Source organism: Gorilla gorilla, chromosome 14, assembly GCF_029281585.2.
Source record: "Gorilla gorilla gorilla isolate KB3781 chromosome 14, NHGRI_mGorGor1-v2.1_pri, whole genome shotgun sequence".
NCBI lineage: Eukaryota > Metazoa > Chordata > Mammalia > Primates > Hominidae > Gorilla > Gorilla gorilla.
The window spans coordinates 49,950,323-49,973,396 of record NC_073238.2 but is presented as its reverse complement, the minus strand read 5'-3'; the positions used below and the strand labels follow the sequence as shown (position 1 = coordinate 49,973,396).

At 38.1% G+C, this 23,074-nt stretch overlaps 1 protein-coding gene across 8 annotated transcripts in view; it reads right to left on the bottom strand.

The window, feature by feature from the left end:
- Nucleotides 1–324: 324 nt before the first annotated feature.
- Nucleotides 325–23,074, bottom strand: part of NBEA (neurobeachin) — a 723,498-nt gene continuing 700,748 nt past the window's right edge. For all 8 annotated transcript variants that reach the window (XM_055360199.2, XM_055360200.2, XM_055360202.2 and 5 more), the window contains 7 exons: nt 21,210–21,281; nt 18,073–18,228; nt 17,334–17,504; nt 7,890–7,991; nt 5,482–5,678; nt 4,541–4,692; nt 325–2,157 (listed from right to left, as the gene is read on the bottom strand). In XM_055360199.2, the coding sequence (XP_055216174.2) occupies nt 2,067–2,157; nt 4,541–4,692; nt 5,482–5,678; nt 7,890–7,991; nt 17,334–17,504; nt 18,073–18,228; nt 21,210–21,281 (941 nt within the window). In that variant the 3' untranslated portion in view covers nt 325–2,066. The remainder of the gene's footprint in view (nt 2,158–4,540; nt 4,693–5,481; nt 5,679–7,889; nt 7,992–17,333; nt 17,505–18,072; nt 18,229–21,209; nt 21,282–23,074) is intronic.

Genomic DNA, 23,074 nt, shown 5'->3' with positions numbered 1-23,074 from the left:
ATTATGTGATAACACTCAAAAAAGGAGTTATTATAACCTTCACTACTTAGTTCCTTTTAAATAAAATAAAGACAATCCCCAAAGTGGGTTATGCAGAATAGACAATGAGGGCCATTTCCCCATGGTCGCTGTTGCCCCAAATCCCTGCCAGATGGCTTGGCAGAGCAGCTCAGGTTTCAGCAAATTGCAGAACCTCATTAGGACTCGATTTCATGTTTTTAGATGCTGTAGGCTCTACATCAGATGATGATGACTTCTGAAACCTGTATGACAACACAATGAAAGCATGCTAGTGACATGTCCAATGAAATCTGAAACAGTCCATGAATTCTTTGCATATTTTATTTTTCTTTTTTTGATTTCCAACTCACACACATCTGGCATATTTTACATCTTTGCAATAAAACATGGTTACAATAGCTTAAGGAATTTATATATCCAAAATATTTCACCATGATCTCAAGATGAAATGAACTTGTCTTCCAGATGTTCAGTATCCTCCCAATTCTAAGCTACAAACTCAAGATATTGCTTACAGCCTGGTGATGAATAACTTAATCATTACGCTGATTCCCCATAATTTCAGAATTTCATAAATACAAACAACAGTGAAGAAGGAATTCAGTGCTAAAACTTACTAGTACAAGGTGGATAACAAATAAGTAATCACATCAATAAATAATGATATGTTTCTGGTGCAAAGTGCCAATACAAAGAACCCATTATCTTGTTTTATCTTTTTAAATAAATGACTGCAAGTGAGTGTAAATTCTGAGAAAATTACATTCCTGTAACATGCCTCATAGCCCTACCGACACAATATGTACATCTATGACGATACAGTCACCAAATATACAAAGAAGAAACATGAAGAAAGTGTATATACCCCTGGGTGTATAACTTGATCAGTACAATGTATGGAAAATCATTTGATAGCCATCATTTTATATCATAAAAGATGAAATGCCTGCTAAGAATGTGGCTTTCAGTGAGAATTTCACGAGAACCTAGAAGAATAACTTCAGTTATTGTTGTAATAAAGTTTGACTTGTTATTAAAGAAACTAAGCTATTCAAGAACCAAAGAGAAAAAAAAAGTTAGCATCAGATTATCCTCCCCTAATGTATACACACCAAGCCAGTGGGATGACTCTGGAAGAGATATCCAGGTGCTGGGAAGTTATTACTACAGAACTAACGCCCACGACTCCTATTTATACAAGAAAAACCAGGACCTCATCCCTAAGCCCCCTTTCTGCTGTGTCTTCAAATTATGCAGGGTAGGGCTGAATTTTCTTTGTATAAAGTACCCAAAATGGCAAATAATGGCTTAGTATCCAAATGCTTTATGAGCAAATTTCACTCAGAAGGGATGACTTTAGATTAAAAAGTGCAAACTATATTTTGGTGAAAATGTCAAAAATTACTGATGGAGCCCAAATTCAACTCTTTCATACAAGCTGTGTCCTTGGACAGATCTTTCTGTTTCATAGTGTGAATGCACCTGTTCCATCAAGCCATCAGGAGTAAGGAACATGCAAGTTGTAACTCCACAATAAAATTAAGAAACATTTTGTTCTTTATACAAGGTTTTACTTTTACAAAAGTATCCCTTTTAAATAAGATGCATCTGATGTACAAAGTATCAAACGTGTTTTTTTTTTTTTTTCTCAGCTTGAAAAGAGGCTGGAAATGGGATGCAGGTTAGGTTCAAAGCTTAAACTTTGTAACAACTGGACACAAGGTTCCTCAGAATTGTCAAAAGTCTCTTGTGACACATCCTACAACCTTTTCTCAATAAACAACAATATATGAAATAATTACCAAAACATCTCCTAATTCATATAATTTACATGATATAAGCTTGCTTGATAGCAGCTGGTGTTCAGTCGTGAAAAAACACACAAAGTAAAATGGTTGCTGACTACAATGTACAGCTATTGCTGGGTGTGATGGAATGTACAAACGGAGGTCGATGTAGACGAGTTTTTTCCACCAGAGATATTGCCTTTCCATGCAGCACTTGTGCTCTCAGCTTTAACTTGGCTTTTGGTTCTTCCTTTATCTTCAGTATCTGTTCTGATGCTCATAATGCCACCGATTAAAATCTATATTAAAAGCTACAATGCTACCAGAAGCCATGCCAGTGATCAGAGTCCTGGAAAAGCAGAAACAGCAGTTAAGAGTGATATAAAATCATTTCTGTGGTTGCTATTTTACACTAGACAGTATCTCAAAGTTTGGCATTTTACACTAGACAATATCACGATCTCAAGGTTTGCCAAGTCTTAATTTTGTATTCATGGAAGCAGGACTGAAATTTCTTCTTGGTTCTGCTGAGAGGAGCACAGTTAGCCTGCACACACCTGGACAGCCAGCCCTGCTGCAGAGCATGAGGGGCCCACGGAACCACATTTCCAGCCTCCGCTGGGTGCCCCATTTCTCTCAGCAATCACACACGTGCCTGTCCGCTGCCTTGTTTTGGGCATCTATTGGCTTCTCTGAGGATATCTGGCATCTCTTCCTATCTCTCTGACCTTTCTTTTCTTTGCCCCCTTGAATCACTCCACCTCTTGTCCTCTCAGTCCACAGTCTCCCTGGACGTAAAGGCAACGACGTCTCTTTCTGAAGCCCCAGATGCTGATTTCCCATTGCCAAGTGGAGGTCACTGCCAGGCTGTCTTGTCACAAAACCCTCAGATTCAACATGTCCACCATGAATCACTGGTACCTTCTGACCTTGCTGGTCTTTTGCTGGTTAAGTCACCTTGTCTCCTCTCCCTCTCCCTCCTAACTGATCAGCTGTTCAGCTCTGAGGCTTCTTTTTCAGGGATATTCCTCCCCAGTCCCACTGCCACTGACTGAACTCAGGTTTCAGGATTTCTGTCTACATAAAGTGTTGCTTCACTTTTGATTAGACACCTCATCCAATAAATACCTTTTGAGTAATATCCCCAATATATGTTTATCAGTTTATAATTGATATGCATGCAGTATTCATTATAAAACAACAAAATAATCAAAACCAAGGATGAGGTTAAAATAGAAATAGAAACTTAGTATCTTTCCTCCCTCCATTGAGACCCCTTAATACTACTGCAACTTTGAATATGCTCTTCCATCCACCCTGTCTGTTCATGCCTGGTGAATGGATGAGCATCTTCTGAGGTCTTTCCTGCCCTCCCCAGCCCTCAAGAAGAGTTCATCCCTTCCTTCTTCTGTTAGTCTGTTCCTGGTGCCCTCATATGCAATGATTATGAGGATTTGAGCTCTCTGGGGTCAGTTTCTTGTTGTGGATCCTTAGTACTTTGCACTGCACTCAACCTATGATGATGGCAGCAAAATGAATACATGAATGAGTAAGAATATCAGGGAAATATTGAAACTGCTTACAAACACAAATCATTTCAAACACTCTGGAAACACACATATATACAAATAGTAACACAACAAACCATTCCCATTTATTCCTAAGTATGGGCTGCAGCACTTTGGGATACTCCAATAATAACCTTAAACCTTCTTTAAAAACAGTCTGGGCTGCAGACCAAACATCCTTTCCCAGACTAAATTAGCTTACAGTGTTTTTCCTGATGACTTCAGTGCCATTTTATTATATTGTGAAGATGCTTTGTTAACTTTATTATGTCTTAATATTTAAAATATTTTAAAACCAATACTGTTATGAGGAATATTACATGTAGTTGGGAAAAACGTTGATTAACAAGCTTTTCTTATTTCTGTTAAATAGCAAAAATTAGAAATCACATGCCATATTCAGATTATAGGGTTGTAGTTTATTTTAAAGGCTTAGGAACTTTAGACTTTATATTTCTAATATAATTTTCACTTTGTAAGAAACCCAAAGGTAAATTTTAGGAAATAATAAAATCCTATTGCAAATTGAGGAATAATGGAAAATCATTATTAATTGATTAACATTCATATCAACTCTTTCCAAGAAAGAGCTGGATTAAAGGATGAACGTGTTTTACAGAAATACATACAATAAAACAAAATAACATAAATGAGAAACAGGTAAATAAGAACATGGGGGTAAAAAAATTGTCTGGGTAATGTGTGAGTGCCGCATGCTGTTGAAAGGGAGGCCAGCTACGGCCCACACTAGGCACTTTGCTGGAAACTGGTTAGCAAGAAGTAGGTCTCACACTGAATCCCACCTCTGCTGAAAAATACGTGTTTCCCTCACATCATATAAGCCAGGGTGGCCTGTCTGAGACTAGGCAGGAACCTGAGAACAGGGAACTTGGTGGGAGTAAGTTCTATGTCTTGGGCCCTTAAAACATGTCTGGAGGCACCTGTTCTTCATCAGATCCTTTTCTTTTTTTCCTTCTTATTCTCTTCCTCTGTTTCCCTCTCACTAGAATCCTTACTCTTCCCCTCATTTTCCCCTTTTCTTTGCCAGTCTTTCTTTCATTTGGATGCTGGAATTGCACTCATAGCACAATTCACCCTTGGTAGAATGAAGAGAGCCTTCAATGACAGTTCTCAGTGATGACACTTGTCCTTGACGCAGCTCACCTCTGGTCATGGGACAAGTCCATTGCTCTAATGCCAGCATCACATCCAGGGTAAATGTACAGTTGCTTGAAGTCACAGGCCTGCCAGACCTCTACTACCCCATTGTCCCCTCCGGTGACCAGGTTCTGGCCATCACTGCTCAGGAGAATGGCCTTCAGAAAAGGTGAAACAAAACAAAACAAAATAAAATAAAATACACAACAACCATTTCTCTCAATTTTTCCTAAATAGCCAACTGTCACTACTGAAAAGTACTCAGTACAGTTCCCTTATCATTATTGCCTACTGTCAGTCATTTGTCCAACAAAATCAAGTTCAATCCACAGAATTTCCATTGTGGAATTCATCGAAGTTCTTACATATACAAAAGATCTTATTAAAACTAAGATTAAATTCCCAAGAGAATATTATCAATTTAATCCAGGAAGAATTTGAGCATTAAGTAACATGTTTAGTTAAATCTTGAATATTAATATTATAGAGAATTAAAGAACAAATGGAAGAAACATATTTCAAAACAGTGTTTAATAATGACAACCCAGCAATTATAATTTATTCATGAATGAAGGGTAAATGGGTATATGTAATTTTTGTTTAGGGTTCTAAAGATAGAAATCTTTGAAAATAAACTCACTTTTAATGTTGTGAGGGTGCAGCACTGAAACAATTATAAAAGGAGCTTTAAAAACCCTCCCGAGGTTTTAAGCTTTAATCAAACAACAGCTATCATTTCTGAAGTCTAATGCACTAAGTTAATTACTTGCAATTAAATGAACTTTGGGTTTGTTTAAAGTACCAGTCCACCTGAAGTTATATACTTTTAATCTAGAACACATTTATCTGGATAGCACAGACATTCTATTATGAATTATTTAATGTAAAACAATCAATCTTTAATCTCTTGGCTTCAGTCCTACTTAGCACGAACTATGCAGATTTACCCGTGTTGAATCATTGATCTCCATTTGAGCCAAAAGTTTCCCATTAATGCTGAAATTACTGAATCGCCCTCTTTCATAGTATATGATACAGTGGCCTTCGCTGGAGACAGATATCAAGCGTGGGAATAAGCAGTTTTCTGGTCCTTCAAGGGCTCTCAGCAAATCTCCAGTGATGGTGTGGACAAGGCAAGGGCCCTCTGCAAAGTGGGGACATCAATGCCAGGGTCAGTTGGGGATGACAAACGACATACTAGCTCCCACCAACCTGAAAACCTTGCTGGGTGTGCACTCAGATGTGACGGAAGAGGACAGGAAAGAGGTAGGCTGGCCAGGCCAAGCGCTGATGCTACATTTAAACAGAGCAAAGCCAGAGTACCTGCTACATATCACACTCCTACGCTGCACACCTCTTCACCAGGTAAATACTTGGTCTTTTCCTTTGTCAGGTAATATTCATAGTAAAATGGTATAGCTCACAGATTACGTGAGAATAAAAGACTTTATGTGCCAGACATTTTCTCTTAATACGCTTTTAGAAACTTTTCTTGAAAGTTTAATAGAATTATCAGAACTGCTGCTCATTTTCTCAAGTAGCATCAAAATTTTATGCGTTGTACCACATCAATACATTACCGTCAAGTACATTTTACCTTTTTCTGTCATCCATACACATAAAATGTAAAAGCAAAATTGAGAAAACTTAAGTATTTCAGCCTACAGAAAGATATTTTGTCTTTTAAATAAATGAATAGTGAGGCAAGAGTGTGAAAGGAGGGTAAGGAGTGACATTTGGCTCTGATGGTTTCTGGGTTTTTTTTCCCTTATAAAATAGTGTTGATAAAGTAAAAAATTCACTGATCAATTCATAAAAATTGGTCACTATAGTTTGGTATTATATATCTATTCCCTTGTCCCAAAAAGATTTCCACAAAACAATGTATGAATTACGTGTTTATTTTTAATTGAGGTGAATAGACACATATTTTACAAAGCAAGTGACATTATTAAATTTTGTCCTGATTACTAAAGTAATAGACTTGTCCTATAGAAAATTAGGAAAACACCAGCAATCATCTGTAACATCACACAGCCCCTGTAGGAAATGTCTCTTTCTTGGTGCCTACTATGTGTCACTTATTTTCCTTTTTTTTTTTCTTTTAACTTCACAGGGTAAAATGATATTACACATATTATTACTTTTTAAAATTAAAAGACGGAAAATATCCTATGGGTCCATTTCTGGGTTATTTATTCTTAGATACCAAAATTTTAAAAACATGGTGCCAGCCTTCAGACTCTATCCATTCTCCATAGAAAAGCTGAAATGAGCTCTAACAACCAAACCTATCTATCTCATCACCTCGATTAAAAAACTTCAATAGTTTCCTACTATACTCATTTAAAAAAAAAATTGCAAATGCTTGTGCCCCAGGCCCCTCCCATCCCTTCAGCCTTCTCATTCCTCCAGGTTGTGGCACCACGGTGATACTCCAGCAGCACCCAGGGCTCCTTTCAGTTTCTCCAAGCATCAGGCTCCTTTCTGCCTGGGAGTATTCCCACAGAGAACTGCTATTTGAGCCAGAACTAGGACCTAAGTTTCCTGACTTCCTGAAATGAAAGGTCTTCTACAAAAACTCCAAAGAGGCTGGGTGTGGTGGCTCACGCCCGTAATCCCAGCAATTTGGGAGGCTGAGGTGGGCGGATCATCTGAGGTCAGGAGTTAAAGACCAGCCTGGCCAACATGGTGAAACCCCGTCTCTACTGAAAATACAAAAAATTAGCCAGGCGTGGTTGCGGGTGCCTGTAATCCCAGCTACTAGGGAGGGTGAGGCAGGAGAATCACCTGAACCCAGGAGGCGGAAGTTGCAGGGAGCCCGGATTGTACCATTGCACCCCAGCCTGGGTGACAACAGTGAAGGTATGCCTCAAAAACAATACAAAACAAAACAAAACAAAACAAAACAAAACCTCCAAAGAACCAAGTAATCTTTGTTTCCTTTCCACCAACCTCTACACAGCCCCTGGCCTTATAAAGAAAGGGACTTGCAGAGGGAGGGGATCCAAGGCCGTGTCTGATGAGTGACATGACCCCCCACCTCCCCCACTACATCAGGGATACTTTCCCCTTGTCTTTTACATGTCCTTTACAATGGCTGCATCATAAGAATACACTGTAATTTATCAGTGTTCTGCTTAGAACACTATTGATCACAAAATACTACATAAAATTTTATACATATTTTATATTAGTGCCAGTAAATATTAATCATAAAACTAAACATCTACAAATAACTTGGGATACCATTTGTCTATGGGAAGCTTCCTGGAAGAAATAAACTGACAGTCACGCTTAGTGTGAGAAAGCAGTCATCTTCTAGACATTGAAAATGAAAGAAATGACTTCTGACCTTTAGCACCACTGATAACAAGCCCAAGTTCTGCACAGACAGAAACACAGACAACTTCATGGTCATGGCCTGTGAGGACGGCTCTTGGTGCCGGATAGTCACCTGCAAGAAAACAGCAGCAGTGAGGCACTACAGACCAATGGCAGCGGGAGAGAGCTACACCAGCAATGCAATATTCAAAAAATACCCATGTTTATTAAGGGCATTATTATTAAGCTGTGTGACCATGAGCCAGTTACTTAACCTCTCTGCTCTCCTCTTCTGTGAAACGCGCATAACTAGTGAATCTATTATACATGCTGTTTAGATGACAGGACAAGTTAACGTATGTGACATGCTTAGAACATAACGAGAGTGGTAATGGCTATTCTTTTTCTTCCATTATTGTTATGAAACAGGTACAATGCCTGCTAAGGCATTTATCTGTGTTACATCATGTATTTATGGTAATGCTCTATGAGGTAGGAACTCTTACTATCCCTAGTCTATAGCCTAGACACCCAAGGCTTTGCAAGGTGATTCAACTTGCCCAAGTTCATACAGCTAAGGGTTGGAATTGAACCTACTTCACTTTATTAGTGCGAATCTAGCTAAAAAGTCCAGCTGAATTATATCCCAGAAGCATTTTCACTGCTAACTGCTTTCATAAATTGAAGGACTTAGAGAATATTATGCCTTTTGTAAAAAGTTCTATATTTTTCTCTTCTTTTATCAGAAAGAAATGAGCTTATTCTGCATCACCCATATAGGTTGTTCTGTTTGCGGTCCTTCTTTTCTAGCACTTGTGTTCTTTGCATGCTTGCCTGTTTTTCTTTGTGAATTCCTATTTTTGGTGGGGTAACCACCCCCGATCCCCTATCTTGTCTCTCAGAGAACCACTCTGTACTTTGGTCTTGGTGCCCCTCTTTCCTCTCTTTCCTAGAGCTGCCTCCTAGGTTGAACTACTGGCCCTCACTGGGGTTGGGGGAAGTTAAATGTTCCAGGGCTGGCAGATGCACCTCCCCGTGAATAGCCCCTTCTTTGGCACTTATGGGACCTCTGGGTGCTGGCCAGCTGGACTGCTGCTCCAGTTCTCTGCCCACAGTGGCAAGAGGGAAGCCACAGAGAGTTCTTGAGGAAAGTGCATAATCACAAGGCCTTACCCAGTAAGGCGCCCCACATCTTCCACTCTGGTCGGCCAAGAGCCCCTTCCTTAAGACCTGCCTATCTTCTCTTAAGACCTGCCTATCTTCTGTCTCCCCAAGGATTTCTCAGTTTTATTTGCATTTTCTCAGACCCATCAGCTCCAATTTTGTTTTTGAGGCATCTCTTAGATGGAGTATGGGAGAAGGGGGACAGCAGCTCACACTAGTTTGCCATCTTCTTCTGAATACATGGATATTGCTATAATGTGTTTTGACTATTGGTAGAGTGTCCATTTATAATGTCAGCAGTCCTGGATTTGTCTGAAACATATTTATATAATTTATAAAATTATGTTTCACACTGCAGGAAAAAGGTGAAAAAGAAAAAAAAATTGTTTCAAAGATGCCCTGGGCTCCCTGGTAAAATAAGCTTTAAGCATTGATAAGAGTTTTCCAAACAAAGGAAATCAGCAAATCGGAGATATCTGCACCCCTGTGTTGACTGCAGCACTATTCACAATAGCTCAGATATAGAATCAACCTAAGTGTCCAACAAATAATGAAAAGATAAAGAAAATGAGATACATTTACATAATTGAATATTATTCTGCTATAAAAAAAAAGAAATCCTGTCATTTGCAACAACATAGATGGAACTGAAGGACATGAGGTTAAGTGAAATTAGCCAGGCACAGAAAGACAACTGTCCCATCTTCTTATTCATATGTGGGAGCTGAAGAAATTGATCTCACAGAGGAAATAAACAGAATAGTGGTTACCAGAGGCTGGCAAGGGTTGGGGGAAGGTGTTGGTTAATGGGTAGAACAATACAGTTAGATAGACACAGTTAGACAGAAGGAATAAAATCTAGTGTTTGGTAGCAAAATAGGGTGACTATGGCTAATAATTTATTGTACATTTCAAAATAACTAGAAGAGAAGATTTGGAATGTTCCTAATGCAAAGAAGTGATAAATGTCTGAGGTGTTGGATATCCTAATTACCCCAATTTGATCATTACACATTGTATCCTTGTATAACATATCCCATCAATATGTACAACTATTATGTATCCATAAAAATTAAATCTCTAAAAAAGTATTCGTAAGATTTTATGTGTAATATTAGCTTTAATTTTTCTAAATGATAATTTTATCTTGGAGAGACTAGCACACTGGAAAACCCTGAAATTATACACTTAATTCATTTATATAAAATGAATAGTTTTGGGACCTTTCCCTAATATGCTATAGAAAAAATAAAAAGCAATCTGATCCTATTGCAGGGAATTGAGAAAAAAATGTATAAAAATATTCCTTATGCATGTTATACATTTTCTGCTAGGAAATGAGTTTTTCAAAGGCTCATGTCTGATTTAGAGAGTTTAAAATGTTTTATTTTTTTCATTACGATTTCCCCAGATCATCTGAATAAACTGTGGAACTTAACTATTAGGGGGTATTGTTTAGGGCCCCTGAAAGCACTGTTTCCTTCTTTAAGTGAAAGGCAAATAAAATGCCATTCCAGGCTTTCTGAGTTGGGAAACCTGCAGCGGCAGGAAAGCTTGTTTCCTATATTTCATTTCGTTGCTAGGGACAGATGTCACACACCCCAACAATCATTCAAAATCCTGGGAATATTCTGTCACTGTCACATCACAGTTGATGGATGTAGCCCAGGGTTAAAGGGCCCAGTGCAGAGGGAGGTGCAGGTGGACCGCCCCTCTGAGGGCCACCACCGTTGCCCTCAGCCCCACCATTGCCTCCACAGAAGCACTCACCGTGTGCTGGAATGACTAGAACTGATGAAGAACAAACACGTCCAATTTTTAGATTCCTTATAGACATGCATTTGGAAACTCCGAATATTAAAAGGCTTAAAATAAACAAATTCCATCCTCCTTTTATCAAAGGTCATTTCAATATTCTCAAAATGGATGATAAAAAAATATACTAGTATTAGATGCTGCTTATTCACATAGACAGGAGAGGTTTTTTAGTGAGATGGTCTCTGGCTTTTAGAGAAATGGCCAAAGTAAAGAACTCATGGTTCTTATTTTAAACCTCATTTGTGGGACACTGATATGCAGGGGAAGCTGTGGTCTTTCTGATTTAGAACTAAACAAAGCCAGTGGAGTTTCTAAGACCTCTGCTCCACAGTGAGAGGATGAACCTCCTGATAAAATCTGATTCAGATTTTATTTCTGACCCTGGGGAAGTCACTGCAGAATCATGGCAGAAGATATTTTTATTCATGTTTATACTTAGATAAAATATGATGGAGTTTTGAAAGTTAAAATCCCAGAATAAGGGATTTAGTCAAAGGGTATGGTAGTTTCATTACTACTATGATTTCAAGATTTATTTCAACATATTATGTTAGAAATTTGCTGGAATAGCTGAGAAGAGCAGTATCGGTCAGGAGTCCCTTATCAAGACCCCAACTCCTCAGCCACAGGCAGGTGCTGTGGAGGTCTGTTCCAAGTATCAAATACACTTGGACCCGCATTTCCCAAGGTCCCAAGATAATGCAAGTAAAAACATTCTGTGGGTTGGAAAATGTCAAATTCACCCATGATGTGGTTTCATTTCCTTATGTACTCATGGAGTATTCAGTGAAGAATGGAAGATAGATACGGTGAAATTATTTATTCATTCACTCTAACTTCTTTTTCCTCTTCAGAGATAACAATGACTACATTTTCCTCTGAGCACTGCCACTGCAGGACAACCTCTTCTCTTGAAGTCCTGAGCCCAGATCTAGGTCACAGTACATTACTGTCCTACGCTCACCTTCTAAAAACAACTAATAGTATCATCCACCTCCCCTTCCTCAGGAAGCTGGGCTCTGTGTAAAGCCCAGACACCCCCTGGTTGGAACCTGAAGCTCTCTGATCAGAACACATTAGTCACTCTGTATATATTGCTTCCAATCTAGGCCAAAGACCTTTCTTGAAGCCTTAGTCCCATAAAAGGAAAGGAAAAGCCGAGGCCGAGTGCAAGCAGCTCCCTTCTCAGTCTGGAACCCTGGAAAGTCTACTGGTGTTAGAATGAGGGGATGGGGTGGATGAGTGGTCTACTGCAGAATGGACTCTGTGCCATCGATGCTCCAATACATCCATTACCATTTGGTCCTCAAAAAGCCCTGCAAGGTGAGAACTATTGCATATGGAGCTACATTTCCTCTGATCTTAAAAAGATGGTTTAACATATGCTAAATCCTAGCTAAGATTCTTTGCTCCGAGAAATGATACAAACTTTTTTAATGTATCTAAATCTAAATACACTCTACAAATCTCTCTGGGCTATCCATCGCCCATGCTTTCATTTCTTATAATAGCACTGGTTAGTGGCAGTTGTGGAGCTGGGCACCAGGATAGTCTTTTTAAAAGAAGCCTGGATGCAAACAAAGAGAGGGATGTGATTTGGCAGATGTTTGGTGACAGGTTGTGGCTGGCAGGAGGGTCAGCGTCCAGAGCTGAGGCATACACAATGGGAGCCCAGAGAAGGTGTGTGTGCACAGCTGGAGTCTCCTTTGCAATTGGCTTCTCCTTTCACAGTCTGCATAATGCCTGTACATGAGCTAAAAGACTTATTTTTAAAAAGTGGAATAGAAAAGCATAATAACAATGTGTTATACAAACTACCCAATGAATATTTGTAGATTTGAGTTGAAAAGATGAACGATAAATCCTCTTTCAAAGTTTCATATGGCTATGATTTAAAAATTTTTGTATGTATGTATATCAAACTCTCTATAAAGCACCTTATATGTGGTATAAACATTAAAACTACATTCTTTAAAAGCAGATTGGCTTTTGAGCTGAAGTCCCAATGTATTTTGAGTGTCTGTTGAAGAGACAACAATGTTAACTTGCCTCTCTTGTGACTTCTTGTTGGAAGCTACAGCACGTAATGAGAAATGTCAAGTCCCAAGATCAATGAAATTTTGGACTCTAGGGATTCCACAGGAATACCATTGATCCTTTTAAAGAACACCAGTCAGAGATGGGTTGTAATATATTGCAAAGAGAGGCTCAAGAGGATAAGCGGCCAAGTCCAAGATACCTACCTGACAAAAAATTCAATCAGCTTTTAGCACAAATTGCCTGCTCTGCTCTGCTCTCTTTCATGCAGTAGGCTGCTTCCAATTAAAGTGCGCAAATTAATTTTTTCACTTCCAAATTAGTTTCAGAATTTGTGTAAAAGTCTGTTTCGGATGAAAGCATCTGTCCTTCACATCTTTGCAATTCTGTTATCTAGTTAGGGACCTATGTAAAGTCTCCAAGATAATTTATATGTTCAAAGCCGCGAGTTTGAAAGAATAACAATGAATAATATTATAAAATACATTAATAAAGCAATGATAATTCAACTCTAACCTACACTAGGTAGACTTTGCTTATCTCTTTTATGGTCTGAGACTCTATATCTGATAGCCTGCTTACAAATATTCATTATCTTTGTGACCAATTCATCACAATGGTCAAAATGATTAGAAAAAGACTAATATTTATGAGATGTCTGCATTCTTCACAATATATTTGACACAATAAAACCATACATACTTTCTATACCTGCCAAAAAGATTTCACAAACATGACATTTTTTCTTCGTGGAATTAATAGAGCTATCTATTACAATATAATAATGACAATGCAAGAGAAACAAATATGTTAAAGTAAGTTGAATTTTATCTTGAGAAGATTTTAGTGATATGCATGTAAAGGTTAAATGATAAATCCTATCATTTCATGATGTTGTGATGAACAGGTGTGATTTGGCCTCGGTGACACACAAAGCAGTTCCATGTCCACACCAAGGCCAATCCCTTCATTATAACAGCTACTAGGATATTATGTTACATGCCAGGACTTCCCACGTCAAGAATAGGTTAATACATACAACCTCCAAAACCTAAGGGCATTGTGTCACACACTTTAATACAAATTTAGACATAACTAGCTTTCTGGTCTTGAGTATCAATGTATTATGAGATAGAAAACACATATGGCCTGCATCTCTGACCTGTGAATTGGAAGCTAGAGTAGATTAAACTGGAACAGAAGAAAATCTCTTTCACATTGTGAGTTTTCTGATGGCAACAACTATGTCTATGTCAAACCACAGGCGGGGCACTGATATGGCAGTCAATTCAGTGTGTGCTGTGACTGCCTGAAAAAAGAGTGAAGAGACCGACACAGATGGTTGCCCTAGTCAGGCATATATATGCTACTAGGTTAGCTTTTTAAATAGATAAGTGGGTCACAAATCAGTCAGTCAATCAATACTAAACCTGAGATCACTTTTTTACTACTGTGATCATCCTTATGGAAAAAAGCTAAAACCAGTTTTTTTCATAATCATCAATTTGATGTAAAGTTAAGCATTTTATGAATGCTTAAAGTATGGTACAAAATATTATCTGATAACAATTCATGATTCATTTAACAAATACTTGACATCCTCAGTATATCCAAGCAGGAGAAACAGTTCGTGATTAGTATAAAAGTAGATTCTTGTAAACTCTAGAAAGTCAGAGGTTGTGACTTTGCAGTATGCCCAGCTGCTGAGATAGTACCAGGCTCATAGCAGGCACACAGTAGGCACTCAACACATACTGTTGCTTGACTAATACTTTAGGTGCTTATCTTGTTTATTCTAGAAGAGCACTTTTTCCTTTTATTAATGTACCATACTACATATGTTCACATTAAATATCTAATAAAGTCTTGACAGGATGGATTCTATGGAAGTGGTTTAGGTCCATAATGATGACAACAGCTTTTGACTAAAAATAAATTCCTATAGATGGAGGTAATACTGAAAAATACATATTGATAATTTTGTCATAATATGTTTAAGATAATCTTGTCCTTACTTAAAACTAAAATATGATACTGCTTTTTAACAAATATAATATCCATATTTTTGTTCTTAAGAATTAAAAAAGCATTTTGTATTTACACAGCTCCTGTTGTAAGGAGCTTTAAATAATTTAAATATTATTGTATTTAACTTTTCTTGCTAACTGATGCACCAAAGCTACAATTGATAGTTAGCCATCTTTTGGTTTAAGAGATCATTAGAAAACACAGTAGTGAACATAGATAATTACTATAATTTAATATTTTTCTTTAATATTCTTTACCTCCTAGCAGTACATTATATAAAACATCTTATCTCAGCTACCAGATGGCAGCTTTTAAGAAATAAATCCCCTTTTTGGAAACAACACTTGCATCATTTCTGGGCTTCATTTTGAAGGGGGTAATTGATTAGATTTAAAGCTCTATTCTGTTTCTTTTAAATTTTTTCTAACAAGTTCTAATTTTTATCAATGTATATGAAAGATACTACACAGACCTGCTGCTTAATTAAACTTTTTAAAGAAATGCTACACTATTATGGAAATAAAGACAATTTGGAAATATGTGAACATATATTTAGATAAAATATACTTGATAATGTACCATTCTTGAGAATAATAAAGCCATCGCTGGTAGGTCATATGTCTTATACACATGTACACATACGCATACATAGGCATACTAGAATTCTGTTAAAAATGAATTTTTTACGGACATGGCTTTACAAAAGAGTAAATAGGGAGATTATCTTACTGGTATTTAGAGCATAATGTTTGTTAATAACAGAATTGGTAACTAATTATTTGAACTGGTTGGAATCAAGCAACATTGAATATGTTTTCCCTCAAATCAAGATCACATCTTGTTCAAATTTAGAATAGAGACTCGTATGTACAATAGACACTCTCTTGTTCAGTAGCTATGCCAAGAGGCATATGCTATTTTACAACACACCTAGTTTCTTCATCCACTGTTCAACTCTAGCTATGGGCAACAGGAATAAAACTTCACATAACATTTGGACATCTAATCCAATCTTCCACTATCTTCTCATACAAATGTATTTCTCCATTCTCTCCTGTACTATGATGGGGCCTTTGTTCTTATCCATCCAAAGCCATTTCCTATTTTTGCGGTATTCCTGTCAAAATGCATAAGGGTTGGGGGGATGGAGTGGGACATGAAGGGTGGATGTGCAATTCAGTTTCCACCCCTAGCTGTGTCACAGGTTGGAACTGACCACAGAGGCAGCAGCCAGCCACGCAATGTAACATGGCATCTTGTAGATTTCTTATCTACTCTTATAGTATTTTAGTTGTAGATGCACAGGTTTCCTGAAAAATTTTTATCTCTGTTGGGTTATAAGTATTCCCCAAATTCATGTTTCAGTTTATTTTGGAGTGCTGTGTAAGCTGTGACAATTTGAATAATCCTGGTTTGAGTACTTGCCATTATCACTTCACAGAAACCTTTCTATATTTTCCAGGAAAGTCATGCATTTGAATGAACTATTGAAAGCTTAGTAATTAAAAGCAGTAATTATTTCTAGCCAATCTCTTATCCAGCTCTTCAGTCATTTAATTTATTGGAAACCTATTATGTATATTACTATGACAGGAACTGAAGATGGAAAGACAGACACTCATTATCTACTTTAGTGTTTTCTTGGGGCAGCAGTCCAAGAACTAATAACTAACTTCTCTTACATAAATAAAAGTTTCATTGGAAAAAGAAGTTTGAGAGGCTGTGGATTAAACAAGCATCAACAAATTTATTTGTGTAAGACTTTCAGAGCTTATGTAGAAAGTTTGAGTATAAACACTGTACTCCAAAATTATTTCACGAAGGAGTCCAGCCTCTCCCAATGCTTTCTTCCTATGGGATATCTTAGGGTGCACTGTGGAATAACTATCACTTGAGGAATCCTCCCAAGCAAGGAAACTGTCTTATTCAGTTTTTGCATCTCCCACAATGCCTCATGTGAAGGGGGTACTCACTCACTGTTTGCTAAACGAATAAATGGAGAAAATTACTACAGTATATATGGTAGATAGCAGTTAGTGCCCTGAATGAGACACAGGCAAAATCTTCTGAAAATTCAGAGCAGGGAGAGATTATTTTCAGCTGAAAGAAATAATATGAGGTTTAATGGATAAGGTGAAGCTGAAGAAAATTTCTGAAGGATGGGGACATTTGGCGACTGGGCTGCTGAGCAGAGGGTCTGGGTAGGGGACTGGTGAGGGGATCTGGAAGTCTCTCCATGTTGTAGGTGATAGTACTGCTCATTTTAACACTTTGAACATAGCTACATTCCAGTACAGATTTTGGCCACTTAAGCTTTCATATTTTAAAATCCTTACACCTCAGGAAAAAACTATTAGGAAAATCAAAAAGGCAAAATATATTTAAATAAACTATAGTTTGATAGGACAAATTTGATACAAACACTCACTGCTGTTAGGGTTGTCTCCTATGATATGGTGCCGCCCACTCCAGTACCAGAGCAGCAGGGTGGCATCTCGAGATCCGGACACGATGTAGCAGTCCCCACCAATGTATGACTCGGACCTGGCCAAGCACGTGACCACATCCCAATGGCCAAATACAATCTGAGTCAATTTCCCTGCAACACAGAAATGACAGGTTTGCTTCATTTAGTCTTTTTCTTCAAATGGTAATAAGTGTAACTTTATCAGGTTTTTTTTTAAATTTTACCATATTTTTTATTTTATTTTACCAGTTTTGTGAAAAGTTCATCTATAGGCTGATAAAGTTACAATGTTATTCAAATCTGGCTACAGGTTGCTTTCTTGCATTGCTTTTGAAAACTGATACAAGAATGTCACTTGAGATTTTTAAAGAAAAGACCTTATAAAATAACACAATCACGATTTTTCTCTTCAGGGTTTGGGCCAGACCAAGGGGAGTTTTAGGATCTTTTACTGCATATGAATTTGTGGGAAAGGAACAATAGCCCCATTTGTCCTATGAATTCTGGGATCATGCTAACGTTCGGAATACATGAAGTTATAGTTAGTTACTTTGCTTACAATGTGAACATTTAATTTGAATCTTGACTACTCAAGTTGGCAAATGATAAAAATGCCTACATTAAGTATGATTTCATATTCAGCTTTGGTTTTAACAATAGTCATTTCGAAGAGAATATGGTGTTTCATAGTTAGGATTACCTGTTTCTGTAGAATAAACTCTGAAGCTCTTATCCCAGAATCCACAGATAAGAATATAGCGATTATCTGCTGTTACCACAAAACAATGTGCATTGATTTGTATACTCTGGTCAACGAGGTCTGTGATCTGCCGTTTGTTTACACCTGAATTATTGGCTAAAAGTAAATGGAAAAAAGCATTTGAAGAAAGATTCCATATGAGTTTTGCCAAGCACTCAAAGAAGGAAAACAATACTTTCATGCTTCATTTATCCAGAAACAGTTTTTTTAATGGTATGAGATTATTAAGATTCTCCCTTGAGGAATATAAATTTCCTTAGCAGTCATTATTTATGAACCACATTATGCATTTTAAAATTATGCCAGAAATTTTAGTTCTCCCTCTACCAATAAAAACAATATGAGGAATTCAAGACAATTAATTTAAAACATAATACAATATTTTAATGCATTTAATTCTTTAAATGTTCACTATATACAAGTTCATTAGTTTATAAGAATCACATGAAAACTAAATATTGTATGAAGTATGTTATTAAGGAAGAGATATATTAATATTTGCCCCCAGTCTGTCATTTTTGGATGGTATTTATAATTCCCGTGAAAAAGGAGGGTAGAGATTTGAGCAAGGGATGTTGTTACGTGGGCAGCCCCACAGGGAGCTTCAGGTCAGCAGCTTTACAGGCCTGGATTGTCAACAGACAGAAGGCCTTTCCAGAAAGGGCTAGCAGGGGAGGAGAGGAACAAAAAAGATGAGAGAGGGACTGGGGAGCAAAGAGACAGGCAAAGAATCGGTGCAGAGCCCTGGGATTGAATCTGAATAAAGTCAGGAATTCAGAGACACCATCTGATTTCCCCAGTGCCTGTCTGCATGCCAGCCTGTCCCTTACTGCGCAACATCCTTTCAGGACAAATCCCTGGGCTGAATTCTTAAACAGAAATGCAGATGTAGAAGGTCACCACCACTCTCTAACACCAGTTAAATATAAGTACTACTATCTGTAGATATCTACTAACAGTATAAAAATAATTACTAGGAAACATAAGCAATAAAAATATTATACACGAAAGTCAGTAAGGACAAGAAGACCAAGGGTCCCAGGCCACTTGAAAACTATACAATTGGTCCTTTACTAATTAGAATAGACCTATTAATTTTTCCATGGTTACACACTAGCTGTATATTTCATTGTCAATGTCTACTGGAAAGAGAAATAGCTAGACTAGACTAATAATATTCTTAATCCTAAAGCTTATAAGCTCCCAAAGACATGTAAATGGTATTTTGTGTATGGGTATAAGTAACTAATTGAAACATCTGTATCTTATCTTATTTCCAGGTTCAAAGATGAAGGATGAATTTGAATCTAAGAATAAGAGGCTGGGCGTGGTGGCTCACGTCTGTAATCCCAGGACTTTGGGAGGGCCAGGCAGGCAGATCACTTAAGGTCAGGAGTTCGAGACCAGCCTGGCCAACACTGTGAAACCCTGTCTCTACTAAAAATACAAAAATTAGACAGGCGTGGTGGTGCACGCCTGTAATCCCAGCTACTCAGGAGGCTGAGGTGGGGGAATTGGTTTAACCTGGGAGGCGGAGGTTGCAGTGGTCTGAGATTGCATCACTGCACTCCAGCCTGGGTGACATAATGAGACTCCATCTCAAAAAAAAAAAAAAAAAAGAACCTAAGAATAAAACACCTTGACTTTAATATGTAGCTTAATAATTTTTCGTAGCATTTTCAATTTTTTTCTAATTTATCTTACTAATCATCCAGTGATATAGATAGAACAAACATTATTAAAAACTGTCTTACAGATATGAAACCGGAAGGGCCTCGGAAGACTAAGATGCTAGCTCTGGATCAAATGGCTAATAAATATGTACACGATTATTTAAAAATATTTTGAATGTCTGCTGCAAAGAGTTATAGCTCATCAGTTTGCAATTCATATGAAACATTTGCTTTACAACATGTCAGTTTAAAAAAATTCAATGATACAGACTGCCAGAGGTGGCCGGGCGCAGTGGCTCACGCCTGTAATCCCAGCACTTTGGGAGGCAGAGATGGGCGGATCACGAGGTCAGGAGATCGAGACCATCCTGGCTAACACGGTGAAACCCTGACTCTACTAAAAATACCAAAAATTAGCCAGGCGTGGTGGTGGGCGCCTGTAGTCCCAGCTACTCGGGAGGCTGAGGCAGGAGAATGGCGTGAACCCGGGAGGCGGAGGTTGCAGTGAGCCGAGATAGCGCCACTGTACTCCAGCCTGGGCGACAGAGCGAGACTCCGCCTCAAAAAAAAAAAAAAAAAAAAAAGACTGCCAGAAAAGATGTTCTTCAATATTAGCTTCCTTTTTTTTTTTTTGAGATGGAGTCTCGCTCTGTCACCCAGGCTGGAGTGCAGTGGTGCCATCTTGGCTCACTGCAAGCTCCGCCTCCCGGGTTCACGCCATTCTCCTCCCTCAGCCTCCCGAGCAGCTGGGACTACAGGCGCCCGCCACCGCGCCTGGCTAATTTTTTTATATTTTTAGTAGAGACGGGGTTTCACCGTGTTAGCCAGGATGGTCTCGATCTCCTGACCTCGTGATCCGCCCGTCTTGGACTCCCAAAGTACTGGGATTACAGGCGTGAGCCACCATGCCCGGCCCTTTTTTTTTTTTTTTTTTTTTTTTAAATTTAAGTTCTGGGGTACATGTGCACAATGTGCAGGTTTGTTACATAGGTATACATGTGCCATGTTGGTTTGCTGCACCAATCAAGTTGTCATTTACATTAGGTATTTCTCCTAATGCTATTCCTCCCCCAGCCTTTAGTAATCTTTTTGAATCCTTATATTTTAAATAATACTGAGCTGTTAGAGAACACTTTAGGCTGAAAGAAAATACAGTTTGGAATTATTTGCCTTATTTATAACCAACTTAAATGACCTCCAAAAATATCAAGAAACGATTGCTTTAATACCAAAAAGTTCTTAGATGGCATATTATGATTTACACAGCTCCTTGATGATAATTTGATATTATTAGCATTTTAATCTTGTGGTAGAAAAAAATATTGTTCAACTATCTTATGAAAAAAACTATATATGAATATATGGATAGTATCCATGAAAATTTATTCTTTTTTATTAACATACCTATTAATGGATCCATTTCAATGGGAAGATGGTGGGCTTGATCCAAGGAGTATCCTGGAGCTCCTCTGAGGCCTAAAGATTAAAAAAAGAGAGAAAAACTAACATAAAATTCTCAGAAAGAAGGGATTTCCTAATGGGTAGTGTTTTATGATGATTTTACAAAATGCATATTTGCTTAAAAATGATTTGATAAATTGTTCTGATTCAGTTATACTATGTGTCTCTAGACAGCCTTACAAAATAATCACAACAGGGACTTCAGGTTTCCACTTACGATGTACAAGGCTGGGAAGAGTTTTGTTTCTGTTCTAGTGATGAGAAAAAGCTGGATAAATAGAAGATTGTAACATTTATTGAACCCATCAAAAAGCTAAGGTCATGAGCAATCAATGAGCCTGAAATCAATGAAAGGGCTATGCTTCCAAGCAGGGATGGGTATGAGGCTGGGCTCACCTGGGGCAGGACACAGGAAGCTGAAATCAATGAAAGGGCTATGCTTCCAAGCAGGGATGGGTATGAGGCTGGGCTCACCTGGGGCAGGACACAGGAAGCTGAAATCAATGAAAGGGCTATGCTTCCAAGCAGGGATGGGTATGAGCCTGCGCTCACCTGGCGCAGGACACAGGAAGCTGGGGCTCCCATCCAATGGGGCCTTTTTCTCAACATATGACAAGTAAATGGAAGGTATACAAATTGGGCCACACCTAAAATCTTAATCTCACTAAAAGCTACTTTCAGAGGATTAATGTTTAGAGCTTGATGAAGTTCATTAGTCATAGTTTTTCACACGTGATTATATAATATATACAACATTTTCAAACAATTTTAAATAAAAATTTAGTCCTTTATAGTTTTTCTCAATGCAAAACATTTCTAGAGGCTGTCTCCTGAGAATAATACAGTCATATATTTTCCTTAAGATATGTGCTGCCTATCTCTGATGGAATGGAAGTAGCGTTACCTTACGTTGATAATATCACCAATAACCTTAAAATAGGTGCACTTAGAAACTCTTAGGAGATAAAACTAGGATACAAATCACTGTATTTTTTAAAGCAATGTAGAGGTCAGTAGAATAGAAAGATTCAGGTTACTTCGGCATGGCTCAGCTATTCAACTCTGGAGACAGGGAGTCCTCGGCTTCCTGGGAGATCTCAAGTGGTGAACTGGGCCAACTAAATCATTTGGTCACATCCACTCTGCCCTGATTAAGCATCAATATGTCTAAATGTGTTTTGATTTGTTTGTTTGTTTATTTTGAGACAAAGTCTCACTTTGTCGTCCAGGCTGGAGTGCAGTGGCGCGATCTCAGCTCACTGCAACCTCTGCTGCCCAGGTTCAAGCGTTTCTCCTGCCTCAGCCTCCCGAGTAGCTGGGATTACAGGTGCCTGCCACTGTGCCCGGTTAATTTTTGTAGTTTTAGTAGAGACGGGGTTTTACCATCTTGGCCAGGCTGGTCTTGAACTCCTGCAATATGTCTAAATGTTTGCCACAACGTTATGTCGCTTCAAGATGTACTGGCTGGTACTTTCAGGAATGAGTTTGGAGAAACACATGTGAAGTGTGAAATCACTGGAGAATTTAGATTTTGTCTTTTTGCAAAGATTCAAAGCTCTGCAAAAATAGAGCTGGTGCTTGTTTTGTTTATTGCTGTATATACGGTGCTTAGGACTACCTGACACATAATAGTCATTCAAATATTTGCTAAATAAATTACTGATATAGAGACAAGAGGATTTGAAGCCAGCATCCAGAAACCCATATTCAAACTCTCTTCTGTTTGATATAGGAAAAAAGAGGGGTGTATTTTTTTGCAGTCAGGCAATAGCAGAATAGAGTAGGAGAACCTGAATTATTGGTAGAAC